Source organism: Haplochromis burtoni, unplaced genomic scaffold (genome assembly GCF_018398535.1).
Source record: "Haplochromis burtoni strain Fernald_Lab_line unplaced genomic scaffold, NCSU_Asbu1 Contig_2, whole genome shotgun sequence".
Lineage (NCBI taxonomy): Eukaryota > Metazoa > Chordata > Actinopteri > Cichliformes > Cichlidae > Haplochromis > Haplochromis burtoni.
In genome coordinates, this window is record NW_024582363.1 from 3,950,139 (window position 1) to 3,970,451 (window position 20,313).

At 41.4% G+C, this 20,313-nt stretch overlaps 1 protein-coding gene across 1 annotated transcript in view; it reads left to right on the forward strand.

Annotated features, from left to right (window-relative positions):
- Positions 1–4,588: 4,588 nt before the first annotated feature.
- nkd1 (NKD inhibitor of WNT signaling pathway 1) overlaps positions 4,589–20,313 on the forward strand; it is a 32,503-nt gene continuing 16,778 nt past the window's right edge. The window contains exons 1-3 of the mRNA XM_005912981.2: positions 4,589–4,803; positions 4,926–4,958; positions 5,186–5,325. Of these exons, the coding sequence (XP_005913043.1) occupies positions 4,779–4,803; positions 4,926–4,958; positions 5,186–5,325 (198 nt within the window). The 5' untranslated portion in view covers positions 4,589–4,778. The remainder of the gene's footprint in view (positions 4,804–4,925; positions 4,959–5,185; positions 5,326–20,313) is intronic.

Below are 20,313 nucleotides of genomic sequence, written 5' to 3' on the forward strand. Positions count from 1 at the left end.
TGCACCCGACTCTCTTTCTCTTTTCCCCGTCTCCTCTATTCTAGCTTTCCAACACATGACAGACTGTGTAATTAATGAGCATCATAAACCTCTCTTTCTATTAGCTACCCATTAGTAAACCTGGCAAGCCTGTCATTTTGGACAAAAACACACAGCTCCTTCATTTGATCCCCACATCAAAGGGGGAACCCCACTGTTTTCGGCTGAATACACTAATTGTGTCCTCGTTCTGGATGGGGCTACACCCCCACCGCTTCAAAAAAGCAGCCAGTGTCTAGTACAGATAGTAAAGAGAAGTACAGAAGCAGAAAGTATTGATTATATTGGCCTAAATTTGGAGACTTTTTGACATCAGAAGAATTAGTAGTCATTCAGCGGTGCTCCTAAAAAAAAGGTCTGCTTCTGTGTGTTGCTTTGCACGCCACTTGCTCTCTTCATTGCTCGCTTTATGTAGACACATTTTACTAAAAAGAAATGTCAGCGAGCTTCAGGCCCCGTTAGAGGTGTTTTATGTGCTGCTGTTAAGATAAAAAGGAATTTTTAAGCGGGATGATAAGGATTCCCCTACTTTACACTACAAACCAATAATGTTAAGTACAGGATCAGCAGTCTTAGTATTAGAACGTGCTGTCTGCAACATGCACTTTTTCAAATTTATTGTTTCACTACCCAATACTTATTTTTTGCGTTTTGTACATTTTATGCTGCTGTAACAAAACTAGTTAGGACCAAACCAAGACTAGGAGTGTTGCTTTAAGTCTTCCAATATTTTGGATAATCTATATATAAACTACAAATGTTCCCATTAACATGTACACAACCCGTGGTTTTAATAGTAAATGTGTTTTTTGGGGGGGTCTTCATAATTTCAAATGCAGGGAATTTGTTATCTTTTAATTTTCTTTTCAGTGCTTATTTCCAAGCTCTTAAAGAAACTTGTTGCACAGTGTTGCAGTGTGTAGCTTCATGTGATTTAACACACTTTTACTCTACTTGCCTCAAAGACCAACTGACACCAAAGAGTCTAGAAATATTCAGAATCCAGGTTATTTCCATTACTTCCACCATGCAGAAAGGCGAACACATGCCAGGCTGTCGTTCCCCCCCTGCAGACCCTTTGCCTGACACATCGCATGCTGAGCCACTACAATGGGCTGAGTCACCACCACTGCAGGAATCAACACTGTACTTCAGTCTCGATTGTCTTCTGCCCTTTACAACATCCACGCCCTTTTGTTCCTCAAGATAAAGGCAACAGTCACATGTTTGAGCTTTAAGCGGCCAGCAGCTGCTCTTCTCTCCCTCTATATGCTTCACATCCCCCTCTTCACCACCAGGCAGCATTCCCTCCAGCGCTCTCTCCAGGCATCAGGCCCCTAACATTGTTACAAGGACATAAACACAGACAAACCATTAGATGCCCCTGAATTTAGCTGCCTCAATACCCCCCATTATGCTTGTTTCCTTGGAGAATGCCCAGTTTTATGATGGAATGAGCCAGAGCTGACCACCAAGGTAGGTGCTCCCCTAGGCATATAAATACTTACATCAATCAGACAGGTGTCTAGAGAATTTAGCTTTGTTCTTATGAAGCATTTTTTTGCCGTAATGGAAAAACAGAACAATAATCAAGGGACTGATTTCAACTCCATTTGACAAATGCCTCAATAGAAGCGAAATATTTACTCCATTTATTCTCTGATTTGATTGTGTGTCAGGCAAAAAATAAACTGTACCCCTGATAATGGGGATTGATTGGAGGTTTGGGGGTTCACGTTCGGGAGATGGCTCTAAACCCCCCCCCCCCCTCCACCTCCTCCTCTCTCACAGGCATCAAAGGGAAAGCTAGGAAATAGGGCCTGCAAAGCCATCTCTCCGTTGGCCTCTTCAAAGGACAGGAAGTGTGTCAGAGGGACAGGCCTTCTTTTCCACCGAATTCAGACGAGTTGCTATAATAACACGTTCATCTGTGTCTGTGGCAGACTAGTTCAAAGGGGAGTCTGATTCCTCTTAGTACAACACGTGACGATGGAGTCATGATGCGGAAAACATTGTGCATGTGGACCAGCCTAAGGACATGTGTCTACTGTACAGCCACATCCTGAAAGATGTGTCTTTCCTTAAAAATCGGGTCTGAGGCAGGATTAGAGTTTTGATATTAACAACTCTCCTCCAGGCAGAGGTGGTTATTACCTGCTTAACTACACAAGTTATAACTTCTTAAACTCCCATGCTGGTTAGACTTCAGTGAAAGTTAAACCTGTGAATGTAGAATATGTGGTTGATATTTGTCTCCGGAATATTTAAACCATACAAAACATCTAGTCTGGTCACGTCTGTATGTTTGGGTGGGAGTGGAGATTGCCACAAAAGTATCAAAACTTTTGTGAAATTTGTGACAGATGGAATCGCAGGTGGCTTTCTAAAACTGTAAATCGGCAATGCTGAGCATTTGAAAGCTTCATTACATTTTGCATTTTACAAGCAAGTTTTTTGAGGCCCTTTCTCAAAAATGTAACGCTATCAACAACTGTGCTTTTTAAATGGGAATAGTCCTCAGGTGAATACAGTGGGATACAGATCACATAAAATATGCACAAAAATGAAAATCAGCTTGCCTTCTAATTTAAACAAATAAACAACAGTTTGTAGGCTGCCAGCATATGTGCTTCACATACTGGCAGCCTGTATGCTGGAGGCACACGGGTAAAGGCAATATGTAAACATAAAAACACAGTGTTGACTTCTTGACAGCAGGACCCAGTGATAGTATAGGAGTGATTAGCAGCACTGTAAGAACATGGATTTGCATCCAAGGACATCAAATATTAAAATTATGTCCTAAAATTGAACAAAGACTTCTGTTTTAAGATTTAAAGGGAGAGGAAAAAATTTCCATGACACAGAAACGACAAAAGAAGACTAAATTTAGACATCCAGCTCTAGGAAAACCATGCCAGCATTTTGCTGTTTGATTGAAAACGCACATGAAACATTACCTTTTATGCAATTCTCACGACCTGCGTTCAGGTGACAGTCCTCAGAAAACTTTTATGATTCAAATCCTCCTGTTATTTATAATATGTGTTTAAATGTGATGTGAAGTGTCAGGTGAAACATTTGTTCATAAAACCTAGCTACACCAAATAAAGGACACATGACTGATCGGATTAATTCAAATCAAAAAGGACATAATGGTTTGACTGAATTGAGAACTTAATACTTTAATTAGTTTTTTGTACAGTGTGAGTTCTTTGAGATTAAATCATACAAGAATCTGAGGAAGAAAATGTTGTACAAGTGATAGGAAAAGATTTCTTTTATCTATTTCTTGAACCAAACACTCTAAAAAAAAAATTCCACTTCACATAATGGATCAGGTTGGATTTGATGTGTTTCAGACCAAAAGAACACTGTGATTGAGCACTAATTGTAATGCTGCTAAAATTGGTGCCAATAAATAAATAAATAAATCTAATATTCAATTCCTGTTCAAGCTGAGTCTTTCACTGGTGATGATTAGAGTATCGACTTTGCAGTGTTTTCTCAAAAGATGATGCCCACTGTGCGTTATATTACGTTCACACTGAGCTACTGGCAGCCTGGCATGAAATGGCACAGTGGCTTCTGTCTTATATCTGAAGACATCAAAAGAATCTTAGCCCGCTTTCATCTGTTGCCTCAGTCCACTAAGACCCTTATTTTCATATTAGAGACCCCAAAAAGACAGGCGGGCACTGACCACGGAGCCCCGTATGAAATGACTTTTACCCCTGGGAAGCCCATCTGAGAGGATAATGTTGATAAAAAGTGAAAAAGTAGTCAGAGGTCAAAAGAGAATACAAAGAGAATTTGTATTTAATGATTGCACGCTTCGTCAAAGGTAATTCAATCAAAATAATGAAAAAAAAGAAAAGATTTTACATACTTTGCGATGTGAGACGCAGAGAAATAATTCTGCCCGAGTAAGCAACCCAAACCCCAAGCCGAGGGAAATGTTTCACAGCTTGCCAGTGAATCTATTTTATGTTTTGCTTATTTGTATTTCATTTTAATATAAAAGCAAGCAAGCAAACAAACAAAAAACCCACAACAAACAGAGGTTTCATACACGCTTGGATTTGAAATAACAGCTGAGGTCGCTGGTTTGGGATCATTTAGGATGCCACCAGACCCCAACTGGCAAAAATGAAACAGAGAAATGAATGTTTTGGCGTCACCTCGCGCGCGCTTGAAAGCCAGAGCCGAACGGGAGCGTAAAGGCAGACAGAAAATGTCACGACGCTCCGGAAAACCTGAGATGTAATTTTCATAATAAAAGCATTGTAAAGCACGAACATGGGTCACTGAGGGGTTCTGTTGTATGTGTGTGTGTGTGTGTTTTTTTTAACCCGTGGTGCACCTGTAACCAGATTAGGTTTGGTTTCTGGACTCTAAGAGTGTGCCGCATTGTAAATATTTGCTATTTTCAAAGTCAGAATGACATGCCCTTCTCTCGGTCCATTTTTACTTGAGCTATCGCCAGTCGCTTGTGCTTTAATCTGAAATCGGTGTAAGGAAGTCGCACAGCCTATTGTTTATCGCGCGTGTCGTCAGTGGCGGCGCTCTGGATCAAAGGCTCGTTTGGCTCCTTGGTTTTATGGTCCTGTTCTGAGCGCAGTCTGCTCTCGGTCTCCACGGACGCTCCTCTGTCTGGATAGCGCGTCTCTATTTTTTTGTTATTCCTTCTTTGGATTATATTCATCTGATGGTTTTCAACTCCAACTCGATGCATAGAAATGGGTAAACTGCACTCGAAACATGGTAAGACGTCTTATTCCCGAGAGAAAAATCACAGCTGTAGTTGCTGGGTGTTGCGATACTTTCGAGTAACACATTCATTGTCTCTTGTCTTTCTTTTTCTTTTTCTATCTCCTTCTCAAAAGCTGCTATTTGTAAACCGCGGGAGAGTCCAGAAGGTAAGCGCACTTATTCCCCTACATGATGCACTCAAACATTTTCTGAGCATTTCGGTCAGTTTGTGAACAGCGGAGCAGTTTCCAGAGTCCGTATCAGCCTCAGTTTATTGCAGCACGAAGACTCCGAGAGTCTTTGAAGGTTAACGCGCTTGTAGTGTGAACACACTAGAGAGAGAGGAAGAAAACGGTTTGTACTCACTGCTAATGCTGCTGCTTTTGTGTTTCAGGCGACAGTTTTGTAGTGAATGCCTGTTTGGCGAGGAAGGGAATCGATGACTGGCTCGTGAAGCAGAAATACTACTGCACGAGCTCGCGCCTCGAGCAACAGGACTGTCACCACAAGAATAACTGCGGGTTAACTGCACGGGTGAGTGTGACTGTATACCTACACTCGGATATTCACAATGAAGTTTTGCTCCACGACTTCTTTTATTTGTAAAGTTTGTCTTGTAACTCAAGTATTGCGTGTGTCCTCGTACATGTTTCACACCTTAAGCAGTTTTTAAAAAAACAAACATTTTATTTCATATTTTTTTAATGCCACTTCTACGATAGCACGCGAAGCTACATTTAACCTCAAGTGTTGTCAGTCTTTTTTGACTCTTTGGTGGATAAACTTTTAACAGTGGCTGTTCACGGTGAGTTAAATGTCGCTCATGACGGGATAAAAGGTAATTAAAGTAAACCAATCGCAATCTTACTTTTGCTTTCCCTGTGAGCAAAATAAGACCGTTGAGCTCACAAATGCGCAGCCGTATGCACTTGATTGAGGGATTATTTTTCAGGTAACAATAGATCAAGCCTTGAAAGCAGCTCAGTGTGACAGTCCGGTGACAAGTGTGGATCGTAAGGGCTGGAGAGAGAAATGTTGGAGGTCATGCTTGTTTTGTATTTTGGCATTGCCGTAAACACGGTGCTGTTGTTGTCAAGCGGGGAAATCCTTTGGAATTGCTTCAGAGGAGCGTTAAGCCTCTTTGGTTTGCCATGCCTTCCTCAAAGGCAGCATGTTTGAGGAATTGGAGCCCATCAAGAATTAAAAAAACAACAACAACCCCCCCCCCAAAAAAAAAAAAAAAAAAAGAAAAGGAAAATCAGTCCCTCCACTCACAATCCAGACAGTTTGAGAAGAAATACATCAATTTATTAAATGCATCCCACAATCCAGGATATATCACACCTACTGTAATATTCTGTTGTGTTATTGCATGGCATGATTTTCCTTTTTAAAATACTCGACAGATCCTTTAGTGTTCAGTGTTCTTAAAGACTAGAATCCTATCATCAGCGACATGCAGCTCCGTGGCATCATTTTCATGCAGCAAGCTGAAACCATGTTATGCCCATGCTTTTGAACTGTAAATAACACAAGTGAGACAGAAATACACATGCAGATTATAATTCCTTAATGAACCACTAGTATGAGAAGTCATTGGCATACAACCCGAGAAAGTGTAAGGCAACAAAAAGGTCTGCTGATTCCCACCAAAGCCAAAGATAAAATCCGCTGTTGTTTTGTCTGCTGGTGCAAGAGTTCTTTGGTAGATTTGGTAAGCGGAGCTGTAGAATAAAGTGTAGGGAGCTTGGCATCTACATGAAAAATTGTTCATCCTGACATGTGCCCAGAGCTGCAGCAAACTTCATCATATGGTATCAGGATCACACTCACAGCAGGCACTGGGATGTATTTTGAAGAGGGGTTTTATGGAGGAAAAACAATCTGAATCCCATGTTTCTTTTTCAGAGCATGTAGCTGCTGCTGCAGCAAAAATCCATTCCATTTATTTAGCTGTTTATATGTTCAGCGGGGTTCATATGCTTCGGGCAATTTAAGCATTTAAAACCACATTATTATCATGCAATTACCATAAATTGTTACTGCAAAAACAAACATTCGTTACTTTTTTCCTCGACATATTCACATGCTGCTTTTCCCAGCAACAGTCATGTGTGAAGTTTTGGCTCAGGATGGATGAGGCCCCCGCCAAAAGGGTTGGATGTTTTTGAACAATTTAGAGTTCAGCTTGTATAAATAATTCAAGTCTCGGTGTCTAATAGCTTATTTTATAACTTAGAAGGAAAATGAATAAAAGAAGAAAAGTTGTTTCCACATCAATATTTATTTGAGCACTTTTCTCTTTTGTTTTGTGATTATAAAGTGGATTCTAAATCTGTAATGATTATTAAAGTTTAAAGCATTTATGTTTTTTTCCCCATTCTGTCCCAGGGCATGAAGCATAGTTTACATTTTTATAAAGACAAGACTTTGCAATCCCTCATGCTCTGTAGTGTACTGAGCTACACATTTGCCTAATAAGCAAAAGATACTCAGTTTGATCCCGGGAAGAAACACAAATCCCGCGGGAGTTGCGTCAGGAAGGGCATTTGGCGTAAAAGTATGCCAAGCTACCCGCATGCGGAAACCCCTTGTGAATAAGGGAGCGGTCGAATGTCGCCTTTGAATAAACATTCACATTAACCTAATCATTAATCAGAAGCAACGTGGTTTACAAGCTGTGTCGTGATGTGAAATAGCTTTCCGTAATTTCCCTACAGTCTTATATAACTGCATAGTCATACGTTTTATGTTTGGGTTGTGTGGCATAAGCACCGTGTGTTGCTTTTCTTCCCAGTATTGTTAAGAAGAGTTACACAAACCATACCAAGTCTCAACCTTTCCAGTGGATTTACGGAATAATTCCATGAGTGGAGGTCATTCCAAACCTGTTTCATTGACTCCATAAATAATGCATTATCTTAGTGATCATGAGTCGTTGTTAAAATGAAGTAGGTTTGCCTCTATTAAAGAAAATGCTTACCATATCATTTTAACTAAATTGAAAGACTTAATGATGTGTGAGAAGAAGTTTAAGAGGCTGGCCCTGCGGTGCTTTAAGCTTAAAATACAATAAAACAAAAATGGGAGCTAATCTTTTGTGCGAAAATACAAGTCTACTCTCTTTGCTTTAAAAGTTGTCCATATTGCGTAGAATACCTGGTGAGATAGTTATTTATACCCATTATTCTTTAAGCCCCCTCTCCATGCTGAAACAGGGTCCGGCAGAATGTGGGTCGGGTGTCAACAGTGGGGAGTCCACGCTTGGAATTCTTTTGAACCATTTTTTTTTTTCAAACCATATTCCCCATCAGAACACTGCAGATTTTAAAGTGGTCATTGTTCAGTAGAGTGCCTCACATTGGCAGTTTTTCTTCATTTAATGGTTTTAGATTGAAATTGTGTTCGAGCACACACGGACACACTAAGGCTTGTACTTGAAAGCACTTGAAGACTTAATGATGATTCCACGCAGGCTCTACACCCATTCATGATTTGTGTTGTCAGATGTAAGGTTGCGGGAGCTTGGCAGACAGTGAGTGAGTGGTGTGGGCAGGTGGACCCGTTGGTCCTCAACACACGAGATCCAGGTCATGTGAGCCTTGGCACACTTTAGCCCGAGTGCACAGCATGGTGTCTGCACGTACCAATAAATCTGATATGTTATGTGCAGCCTGTAAAATTCTTTGCTGACAGAGACATTGATAGGGATTGAAGATTTTCACGACTTTTGGACTTGGAAGTTCAAGTTTCTGGTGACTACTTTCTGAGCTTACCTCATTTGGAACTGAGTGCCACTTGTCACTTGCCTTCTTCATAAGTTTTCCCTTTCAATTCTGAAATCCCCTTCCCCCTCTTTTGCTTCTCCCTTCTCCTCCTTTCTCCCTTCCTATCCTCCATCTGTTTGTTGCGCTCACCCTGTGGCCTTGTGTCAGTTGCGGCTGATGAAACGAGGCTGCATTTGAAGTGGGCCACGCTGGGGGGTGTTTTTAGTGACACTGATGGCCACTCCACCCTAAAGCCCTACCCTCTGTATAGAAAAAAACCCCTCCATGTCCAGTCTTGCCAAGCTACCACTCTCCAAAGCCTGGATTAGTTTTTTTCTTCAGCTGAACTTCCATCAGTTTGTGAGGCGCGCAGAAAAAAAGCAAAGGTACATCAGTCGACAAATGCAACTCAGAAGTGAATCACAGTGGAACTTCTGGCCCCAACTCCTCCTGTCTCACAGTTGGTTGCTAGGTCTTTGATTTGTTTTTGTTTTGTTTTTTTGAAAGTAGAAACGTTTTTTTGGAAATAGGCCTAAAGCTTTTAAATGCATTCCCTCAGTCTCCAAGTCTGATAAAAGACATGGCAGGTTTTGCGCCCCCTTCATTTTTCGTTTTTCGCTTCTGCTGTTGTGCTTTTTCTTTCCTTGTCGTTTTCACAAAGCAAGGGCCCTTGTCTAGAAGCTGAAAGCACCTTTCAAATGCAGACTCCTCTTCCTCTTTCTCTCCTTCTTTCTGTTTTCTCCCTGTGCGTTTTCTTTTCCCACCGCTGCCCTCTTGTGCGTGCTGTGTGACGTATGCCCCTCTCCCATTGGGCTCTACCCCCTCTGTGCTCCCAAGGGACCAAGGGCCTGTTGTTGCTCTTTGAAGAGGCTGGGAGAAAAGTTTGGAGCCACACTCTAAAGAGAAGAAAAGCCCTGGCCTTTGGGAGGAGGGGTACCACCTGGCCATGGAGGGGCTTGGCGATTTTCTTCTTATTTTCCCATGAGAAGATGCTGTGGAAGTCTTGGGCTGACATCAGCGTAGCTGGGGGACTGGGAGGTTCAAGGAAGTGGACGTGGCTTTAATGTCACATCAGGCATCATATGTCAAAAAGATTCCTGAAAGCTGGAAGAGTTTCTCCTGTGTGACAAAGCAGAGTGGATAACTCTCAGCTGTTGTGAATGGTGTCTTCTTTATGTCAAAGAATGTTGAGGTTTTGTGTAAGATTGAGCTCTAGTAGCATTTAGACACTTGATCAGGGTTACTTGTGTTTCTTTTTTATTAAATTTAATGAATCAATTTCCATATATTTCATCATATTATACCTACAACGGAATTTATTAAGACGTAGAAGTCTTTAACATATTCTTTGTGAAGGAACTGTCACTGTAGGTCTCAGTAGACATAAAATTATTAACATGTCATTAGCCAGAGTGAAATGCTCATGTATGTGCATATCTGTTCAAGCGTGTGCATGTAAGTGTGCAGTGTGTCTGGAGTCAGCTGTCCGGATGCACTTCACAGATCAAAGGCTTCCACGGGAATGTGCTCTGAATCTCAGGGGATTAGCAGCTGAGATTGTGCTTTGTTTTCCCAAATATATGCTCAGTACGGAGCAACGGATAGCTGTTGATCAAAGTGTCTTTTTGGCTGGAGAGTTTTGTTCCGCACTTGAGGGTGGCATTTATTTCACGACTCGAAAGAATGGATAGAGGATGTTCTCCTCTTTAGTCTCCCTGTGGATTGAAATGGCTGATAAGTAGTAAACAGTATGGATGGTGCGACTCTAATTACAGAGTTTCTTTAACTGACGTCATTATCTTTTTTGATGTGTTTCTGCATGGGACATGCTAAACTTATAAATGTTTTGCTTTTTACATTTTTGACAAGAAACATGAAGTTATAAATAAGAGTAATAAAATGTAAAACATGTAGATAGCTAGAAGTTTCTCAGAGCGAATTGCAAAATTTTGAAGATTGAGAGGATGAGAAAGCTGTGGTCTGATATGTTGTAGTTATTTTTCCATGTTTTTCTTGCGTAAAGCGAATGCAAAAATAGACTTTCATACTTCCGGGATAGGTGGCGTTGTGTGCATGGGTCTGGGAGAAAACTCTAGGTGACTGGGGACCCTGCGGTGGTCCTGGGGTTTCTGTGGGAGCTCAGTGCTCAATTTAATCACCCACTTAAAAGGCTCAGCTGAAGTGGGTGTTTAAGTGTTTAAACCCTGAATAATTCTCTGTTGTTTGTTTATCGGGTTCCCCTGCGGGTTGCGCTGTGGCCCATGCAGTAAGTGCTGAATAATTTGACTGAGCACTCAAACTGACTCTCATATAAGACAAGATTAACATCTGCATAAAACTGCGATCAAGCTCTCATGAGTGTGTAGTGAACATGCACACTTGTGGACCATGAAACGCAGAAGCACTCACTGATATACATACACGCACTATCCATGTGTTTATCTTGTTATGTGAATCTATTTATCACAGCTAATAGTCTCAGTGTGATTCTCTTCCGCATCTTTGTCTTACAAACTGGACCTAGGGAAATGCCACTGATGGAGTTCACAGCTTCCTTGAACCCTGCTGGTGTATTTATCCTCCTTGTGTTTGTGCTCTTTGGTGACCAGGGCTCTAAGGCCACCTGAGGTGGAGGGAATGGAGGAAGTGGGTTTAGGTAAACAGAGGTGGGAGAGCATTGTGCCTCTTACTGACAGAGGTTCCAGGGCTCCTCAACTTTTCCTGTGGCGCCAGGGATGGAGGAGGTCTGGATTGTCTGTTAGGGGATGTTTTTAGTGGAAGGAAAGTTAAACAGAAGATCAACCCTGCTGAAAGGAAAGCTGTCCACCCCCGGAGTGTTTATTCTCCACAGGTGCCACAATCCAAGGAGGACCTCACCCTGTAGGCACTGAATGGAGAAGATCAGCCCTCTGCTCCGCAAAGAGCCATTTACCCTGTCTTTCAAACTCACAACTTCTTCGCTTAACTTTTTCATAGCAACAGAAATGTCCCACTCACATGTAAAAAAATTCTTAAATGTAGGATTTGTACGTCTTTAGGGACTGCAGTCTAATTTTCAAGCTCTTTAGACTTACAACATGGTCTGAAATGTAAATATAGGTTTGGCTGTGGGTTTATGAGAGATGATGTGCAAGTCTTATTACCATAGGCGTGTATTTAGAGTGTTAAAGTGTCCTGTTTTTTACCATCAAATATTTCCTCTTCATTTAGACAACTTTATATTTGGAATCCAATTCAAACAACATTAAATTAAATCCCCTTCTGTCTAAATTGAAACCTACATTTGTGTATATTACTCTGATCTTCTCATTGTCATTGTTCATAAAGGATGTTAATGCTTCCTGTATGCTTTTTATGGCAATTACGATTCTGACACAATGCAGCTGGTCTATTAAACCATTAGGAATTTTATTTTTAATTTTATCTATGCTTTAATATGAACAATGTTAGTAAAATGTGGAAGCAGTTTGCAATTGTGTAACTACTCCACTGCAAGTTCATTATGGTGAGCAGTGACACAAGCCACTAATTCCAGTCAGCTATGAATAGAAACGTGCCTCTGGCACCAGCGCGCTTGTATATAGTAGTTGAAGTGTCTATTTCTGCTGCTATGTTTACTTGCTAAGTTGAAACACTCTCTGTAATTACAGAGATTATAAGTCCACAGTTAAAAGGTCAGATGTGAGCGATGTTTTGAGGTGGTGGCTTGTGGCTGGCAAGATGGCTGCTCCAAACATGCTGCGCGTTCATGTGTGTGTGAGTGCATGGGCATGAGTGTGCACAGGCAGAAAGGAAGAATTTGGCCACCTTGGTGTTGAGGTCAGTCCCATCTGGTCAGCATGCACATGTTAGAGGTTTTCATAACTGCCACCTACCACGTGGAGTCCCACTGTTTATTACAGTGACAAGGTTTAGTATTTGGCTTTGAATAAATGCACCAGCAACTGTCATTTGGGGGAACTTGATTACAAAGATCAGATTTTATGGCATTTAATCTACAGGTTGTTTTCTTGTGTATGGTGGCTGGAATGAGCCCAGAAGGCAGACCTAAAAGAGACCTTACAAAACTAGCTTAGTAGATGAGATATTTGGTGTGTGCCAGCTTTTAATCTGACATGTAGTATATCCAATAATGAAAAATTGCTCAAAAAGAGTCCTTTCTTAAAACATTACAAACTTACATACAAATTATGATTTTGTTCAGAAAATGTAAGATTTTAAAACATCGTGGAAACATCATCATCATTCATTTTATGCTATTTTGGAGCAAAAACTTTAAACTGTAGCCACTGGCATGTGAAGTTACTGGGGTGGATCTTCTCATTTGTCTTTGGTAAAAGGCTGAAGTGCCTGTCACTGTCTTGCTGCCCTCGAGGTAGACTTCTTGACTAAAACCCTTTTCCTCCCACACTTTGCAGTACTTGAGACTGGCGTCTGAAGCCACCCAGACGACTGAAGGACTGTCTCTCCTCAAAGAGAGCTTTGACTAATTACTAAAACCCTCTAGACACAATGTAACACATTGAGTCTTGCACTCAGACACGGAAGCAAGAGTGTTTCCAAGCATTTGTCTTAAATATATAATCCATCCTATTTTGCAGTAATGACTGACACATTTGGCAAATACCATATTCTGTTAAAATGCACAGTCTGGTTCTCCTGGAGAGCTACTAAAAGTAAACTAGCTAACCTAGAATGGTCTCTGAAATAACGTGTTAGTTACAAATGTGATGGACACAGAAACACCTTCACATTGGTGCTTTCCTCCACCGTACTTAACCTGGATCATACAGATCTTTACATCACTAGATTTGCCAGTCTTACATGATGAGAATCTCTGTCAGTTTACAACTCTTAGCTCTAGTGCAGATCTTAAGTCAGATCAGTAAATAAAACAAAATAAAACAAAACAAGAAAAACCTCCACCAGATGATGACCTATGCCAATGCCCATATACTCAGAAGCTGCTTCAGCCTAGCAATGAAATTGTTCTTTATACAAATGCTGCTGAAGTTTTGACCTCTTCTTTACACCTTGGAAGTAGTTGTGCCAATATATTTGGCAAATTACCCAACCATAGTGCATGCATGCACTCTGTAACCCCAGAAGAACTGCTCTGCCCTTTTTTGCCAAGAAAGGTTCAAAATGGAACAGATTTCATGAGATATCTAACCACATAAGCTTTTGGAGATGAGGTGTGTCATTTTGTGTAAGACACCCTCTCTTCTCTTTTAATCTGCTCCTATTCTCTTTCCCCTATTCTTTGGAACTGGACTTGGCTCTGAATTCAGAGGGCCATAATGTTGTGATTTGTTACTTTTGGCAGTCGGGAACCACCTGTAAATCAAGGCCAAGCGACAGGCCGTCTCCATTCTCTTCCAAACTGTAGCTTTCACTTGAGAATTGACATTCCCAAAATGCAGTTCACTGGCTGGTTGAGAACATGTTATAAGGATTAACCTCTTGCTCATATCCCATTTAACTCTCTTGACTCCCAAAGAAAAAGTTAAAATAAAAACCTTGCTTTCTGTTCACATGTAATCTTTATGTCTGTCTGTGACTGTTCTCTATGAACTCTGTTAACTAGAAGTTCAACTGTAGACATCTCAGTAAAAGAAGACGCAGAATGACTACGGTTAACATGTTGGAGTGGTAACTGCTGTAAAGCATGCGTGCTAATAGTTTTGTTTACAGCTTTGGCAAAGTATATCTAATCCTGGCAGAGCTGGCTCTGTTATTTTTTAATACTCTTCAATATCTCAAGTAGGGTTTGAACAAAGTAAGAAAAGTTTCCTAGATGAAGCCCAATAATTCTCCTGTTGTAGGAAACGAAACAAACGTGATGAGTTGTCTAAATTGCTGTAGGGGCGATCATGGCGTTAGACTCTTGGTCTTGACACCATGCTTCCCCCCTCTCCTCCTGTCTGGCAAGATATGGCTTTGATAAACACTGTGATACATGTTAATCGCAGTGGTTACATATTTTTCAAAAGCTAATCAAGGTTGTTACCTCAAGTAACACGCAGGGTTTACTGCCCGAGGGGCTGGCTGAGTTGTAAAAGCTTATCTTTGCAGGTGTAAAAGTTTTGTAAATGGGTCATTAAAGTATTGGCCAACTTCACACATAGAACACAAAAAAAGAGAGAGGGGGAGGGAGATTACTTTGGATCAGCATGTTTCTGAAGCATAGAGATGAGGGCTGTAAATCTCTGCTAATATTCCACTGAGCCTTTCAGGAGGCAGCCTTTGATGTGGGTGAGGTAATGTGACCAGCAGTGTTTGCAATGTTAATCTGACGTGGAGAAATGACTGGTGGCTGTGCACTATCGCTCCAAAAAGGAAAGGCATCCAATCGCTGCCCTTGATGGTGGTGTAAAAAAACAAAAACAAAAAAGCAATAACAACAAATGAATTTGAAGAGAAAGCCAACACGTGTGCAAAATTTGCACTTTCACCACACGGACACGTGTCGTTTAATTTAGCATACAACACACAGGGCAAGGTCTGCTGAGCCACACCATATGCAAGGATTTTTTTTACCCTGGTGTGTGTGTGTGTGTATGTTTGTGTGTGGAGAATCTCTCCATGACCTGTGTTGTGAACTGGAGTTAACACGGTAAGCCCTCCGGCATGTGCAGCCTCCTCAAACCCTTCCAGCTTTGTGTATTGCTGACCATGCACACTTTAATCATAGAGCTGCTTCCTCCAACCTGCCTGGTGATGGATCCAAACTCTGTGGCTATAATTTCCTTCCTGGGGTGCAGGAAGAGAGGTGGGTGTGCCGTGACTGAGGGGGTGTCAGGCATGGGGCCGCCGAGTCTGCAGAGAGTGTGTATGTCTTTGAAGCTCCCTCTGAGACGTCAAATTACACATTTAGCCCTGTTTAGTCGACAAAGTTTAAGGAGTTGCAATTGCTCAATTATTCTTTAGGTTTGTTATCCACTCAACTTAAGTGTTGCTCTTTCTGTAGAGGGGGTGAAAAATCAACGCAGACAAAGTGGTTGAGATGAAGGAGAGGAAACACTTTTTCACATTGTGTAATCTGATTATAAGCCTTCTGTTGTGTTTTTGTTTCTCATTAAACCGGTAACAGTGTTGGTCAGCTGTGTAGTATGTTTACTATACAGTACGTCTAGCATACGCCAGATGTACCGTAAGGTGCTTCAGATTAAAAGCATCCACCAGATAGCAGTTATTTTGTGAAAGGGTGCATGTGAAAGGCTCAGCATCAAAAGATTTTCTTACTGTGACCCCTTGGAAAGGCATTGAGTTTCTTATCAAAGGCATAAAATTGCATTGTAAAACAGAGCAGATATGACTTCCTTTTGGCATTGCAGACTACTTATGAAATGTGTCTTATGCATTTGTTCAGAGTGCTGCAGTGCTCTGAAATTTTAGACAGCCTAAGCATCCGTTCTACTGGAGTGATTTCAGTAAACTACTTCATCATATCACGATAAGCCTGGTAGTCTCTTTGTAAAAACAAAAAAACAGATTTATCATGTTTGGCTGGAGAGAAATGCAGAGACATTAATTTGCCATGGCTCTCAGGCTGTAGGTGGTTTAAAAATTGGCCCCATCTTCCTACCCTCCATAAATGGGACCGTCTCACGTCAGCTTTGCTATGCTATATGATTATCTGAGATCTTTATTTCATGTGTGAAAACTGATCCCCTTTGAAGCCTCACTCAGAGGCAGTGCATTGCTTCACTACCTCACATCAACACCCTCTATCTTGGCTCCATCTCAGAGCGTCATGTTTTACTGCTATGTAGTGTTTTGAATGAGGCTGTTTAATGTTGCTGGAAGGTGAGGAGCACTCCAGCATAAAGAGCTGAAAAAGAAGCTTGAATCCAGGTCTAAACTGTTTTTTGATGATTATTGGTGGTCCATTTTTTTCCTTCAGCGGCACCACCGTGACGCTTAGCATACATTGCAGGATAGGTACTGCTCCAGATTCCAAGAGGTGTGTAGCTCAGTCCTTTGAAATTGCCTCACTTTACTTTTTAGGATGGTGAGGGGGGGAGGGGGTCCTCTCTTGAGGTAACACTACACCTATAAGCTAATTTGCAGTTCTAAAACTAATAAGATTTTTTGTGGTTGTTTTACTCTTGGTTTTCAGCACTGGGGCTGTGTGTGTGTGCTTTGGAGCTTCGGAAAAATCCCCATGCTATACAGCTGTTTTCTCCATTAGTAATTCATGAACTTTCCTAATGGCTTCAGTCCAGGTTACTCGGAATCAGTCAAAATCATTCCGGTTGCCAAGTGAACTAGATTTATGGAAATATGTATAAATATATGGTGATAACTTCAGTGTGTCTTCACATACCTGGTATGAGGATGCGCAAGTCATATGTATTCTGTGATATGGCCTGTGAATTAACATATATAAATGCAAATATTGAACATGTTGTGGTTGCGAATCTTTTACAAGTGAGAGTAATCACTTCTCACTTTCTGCAGTAGTCTTCTTCACCCCCTCCAGTGCCTGGTGGCTTTTATGTAAGTGTCAGTGCCCTCAGCCCTCCCGTGTTTGAAAGACTCAGGGAAGCAGCCATACTTGGAGAAGCATCGCTGCTATTTCCACTTTCTGCCTGTCTTGCCTGTTTGGCTAAATGGCTGTCTGTGTGCGTTGCTCGCCGCTTCAAGTCCGCACCGCTGCTCAGAACTGTGCAACTCTGAAGGTGTTTTCTTGCAACGGAGGGAGGGCCGCAGTTCTAATGAGATTTTTCCTGGGTTTTGATGGAGTGCCAGTAGTGCTGCCATTGCTCTCGAGGCCTGACTCCACTGAGCCCTGGCGCGCGATCAGGGAGAGCTGTCGTCAGTCGCATAAATTGTCAGCCTGTGTGGTGGGTCATGAAGGCAGACAGCATAGAGACCAAGAAGCCTTGTGGGACTTTCCCCACAATCACATACAAGTACATATTACTTGCACTTTAATGTACCCTTTTTCTTCAAACACAGACTTGAAGAAAAAGTGGCCCAGTGGGGTCCATGTCTGCAGTGCCTGTGTAAGAATGACACTAGAGGCAACTTTCTAACTTAACTCTGCAAGTTGGTTCTGTGCTGACATGTGCTCACTTTTTCATTTTTGCTGTCTCCTTGCTCTATCCAGGGAGGCAAGACCAAACCCACTCAGTTACTGGAAAAACAGTATATGAGGCAAAAACAGAGTTTGGATGATTGTAACAAGCTAGAATGTCAATATTTGATATGACCACAGTTGTTATTATTTTGAACTCCCTTAGACAAGCTTTCTTCTAAATTCTTTAAGTTGTCTTCTGGAATATGTTTACAGGCTTCTTGAAAGACATTCAAAGCTCTTCTTTGGATGTGGCTGCCTTTTGCTTCATTTTCTGTCAAGACGATTGTGCACTTCATCAATAATGTTGAGGCCCAGGCTCTGGGGAGGCCAATCCATGAGTGATAGTGTTCCACTGTGTGTTTCTCTATCCAGGTATGGTCAAAGGAGCTTGCAAAGAAAAGCGTCTGGACTTCTTTAAGTTGCTTGAAGACGTTTCACCTCTCATCCGAGAAGCTTCTTCAGTTCTAAGGTCAAATGGCGGAGAGTCCCAGATTTAAACCTGATTTAAAGTCCAGACGCTTTTCTTTGCAAGCTCCTTTGACTACAATGACCTGGATGACTGAGAACCTTCACAGACCTATCCAGGTATGCTTTTACTGCCAGTGCAGTAAAAGCATACCTGGATATGCCTTTACTGCCTTGATATATGTTTGGGATTAGTGTCATGCTGAAAAATAAAACTGTTGCCAGTCAGACTTCCAGATGATTTTGCATGGTGGATATGATAGGCAGGTACAGAGCCTCCACTAGGTATTTTAAGGCCTTTTATCTGGGTTAGGCTGGATAAAAGGTCTTTCCAGACATCACGAACTGCATCAGGGACTTATCTGATTATTTCAGGATTCAAATAAGGGATCCTTTGAGTCATTTATTTTTTACAATTTTCAGGTAGTAGTCTGGTGACCATGGGGATGGCTTCAAAAGGAAGATCCCTCACCTGCTTTCTTCGTTCCTTTCACGTCAGGAGCTCGGATACTCTCTGGTCGTCAGCCTTCGTTTGTCTCCATTGGTTCCATCAGTGCTGTCTCTCGTTTCACTCTGACATCCTGGTCTGTTCGTAACACCGATTCCTTTCCAAATCCGCCTTTAGCGCTCCGGGTGTTACTAAAGTAAACTGTGTGCCCCTTCCTACCCATTGTCAGGTCTTTGCCACGTTTGGATCTAGCCAAAACACAATCCATGTGTCTCACCCCGCACTGACATTAATCTCAGAAAATATTATTTTAACTGCCAACAAGGCCAACGTTTTAGTACCGTGAGGTTGTCTACCCGAAGCAAGATGAAAATAATTTGTAAAATGTGTTAATAGGACTGTGGCATTTTAATTTAATTTCCTTCAGAATGTGCTACAACAAATTATTTAGAATTAAATTGGCTTCGTATCAGGTTGGGCTATGACAAATATATCCATATTAGCTTTGATTCTGTCTCATGCACACTGCTATAAAAACTTTAAACAGTCTTCAGCCTGACAGCTCCATTGTACAAAGATGTCTGATTGCATCTGTGTGGGAACTGCCTAGTGAACTCACAGGGAGCTAGTGGTTTCATGTGTGTTGCCTCCTGCGACCTCCTGCGAAGGCTACCCAGGCAGCTTTGTTTACAACAATGGGGGCGATCGTGGCTCAAGAGTTGGGAGTTTGCCTTGTAGTCGGAAGGTTGCCGGTTCGAGCCCCGGCTTGGACAGTCTCTGTCGTGTGTCCTTGGGCACAAGGACGGTGGTCAGAGGCCCCGGTGGCGCCACTGTCCGGCAGCTTCGCCTCTGTCAGTACAGCCCAGGGTGGCTGTGGCTACAATGTAGCTTGCCATCACCAGTGTGTGAATGGGTGGATGACTGGTTTTGTAAAGCGCTTTTGGGGTCCTTAGGGACTAGTAAAGCACTATACAAATACATACAATTTGTAAGGTAGTTGAAGTACATTGCTACGACGTTAATAAACAGTGACCTCATCATTTTCCCTTTAGTTAACAAATAAATATTGGAAATTTGTATCAGTCATCGTTTTTTTGTAGCTTGCTACCTTTGGATTTGGACTTTGCTATCTTACACATATTGCCAATTTAAATAAAATAGTGTGACGTTAACCTGCTTTTACCATTGACCCGCCCATTTTATGAGCACTCTCTTATTTTGTAATTTAACAGCCAAAATCACAAAATAAGTAGTAAATTATAAAACATCTTTAATAAAGAGTTAAACATGGACAAAGAGGTATGTAAACCCGCCATCTATGTCTAGACTATCTAAAGACACATTTTCTGACTAATGGGTTTTGGAAGGTTGAAATCTTTTCAACACAGTTTTAGCACCAGATAATATTTTATTTTTAGTTTGCTTTATACTAATGTAACCCCAATCAATGAAACAGATGATGTTAATTTGGCATTCTTTTTTATAACGTCTAACAGCTGACAGTTTTGTTAATAAATAAGACAAATAAAAGACATTTAAAGTTGTAACACTGTATATGATGTTAGCACAATAAATATTATTAAACATTTCATCCGTCTTTGGCACTTCCAAATCCATATTTATAAAGTGTACCGTTGATGAGGTTTCCAAAACAGTTCCAATGGCCAAACTAAACAGGCCTTCAGACCAGTGAGCAATGTAGATGGGATGTTGTAATGGGACTGGCACACTGTGTTCTGTGTTACAGTCCAGTAATA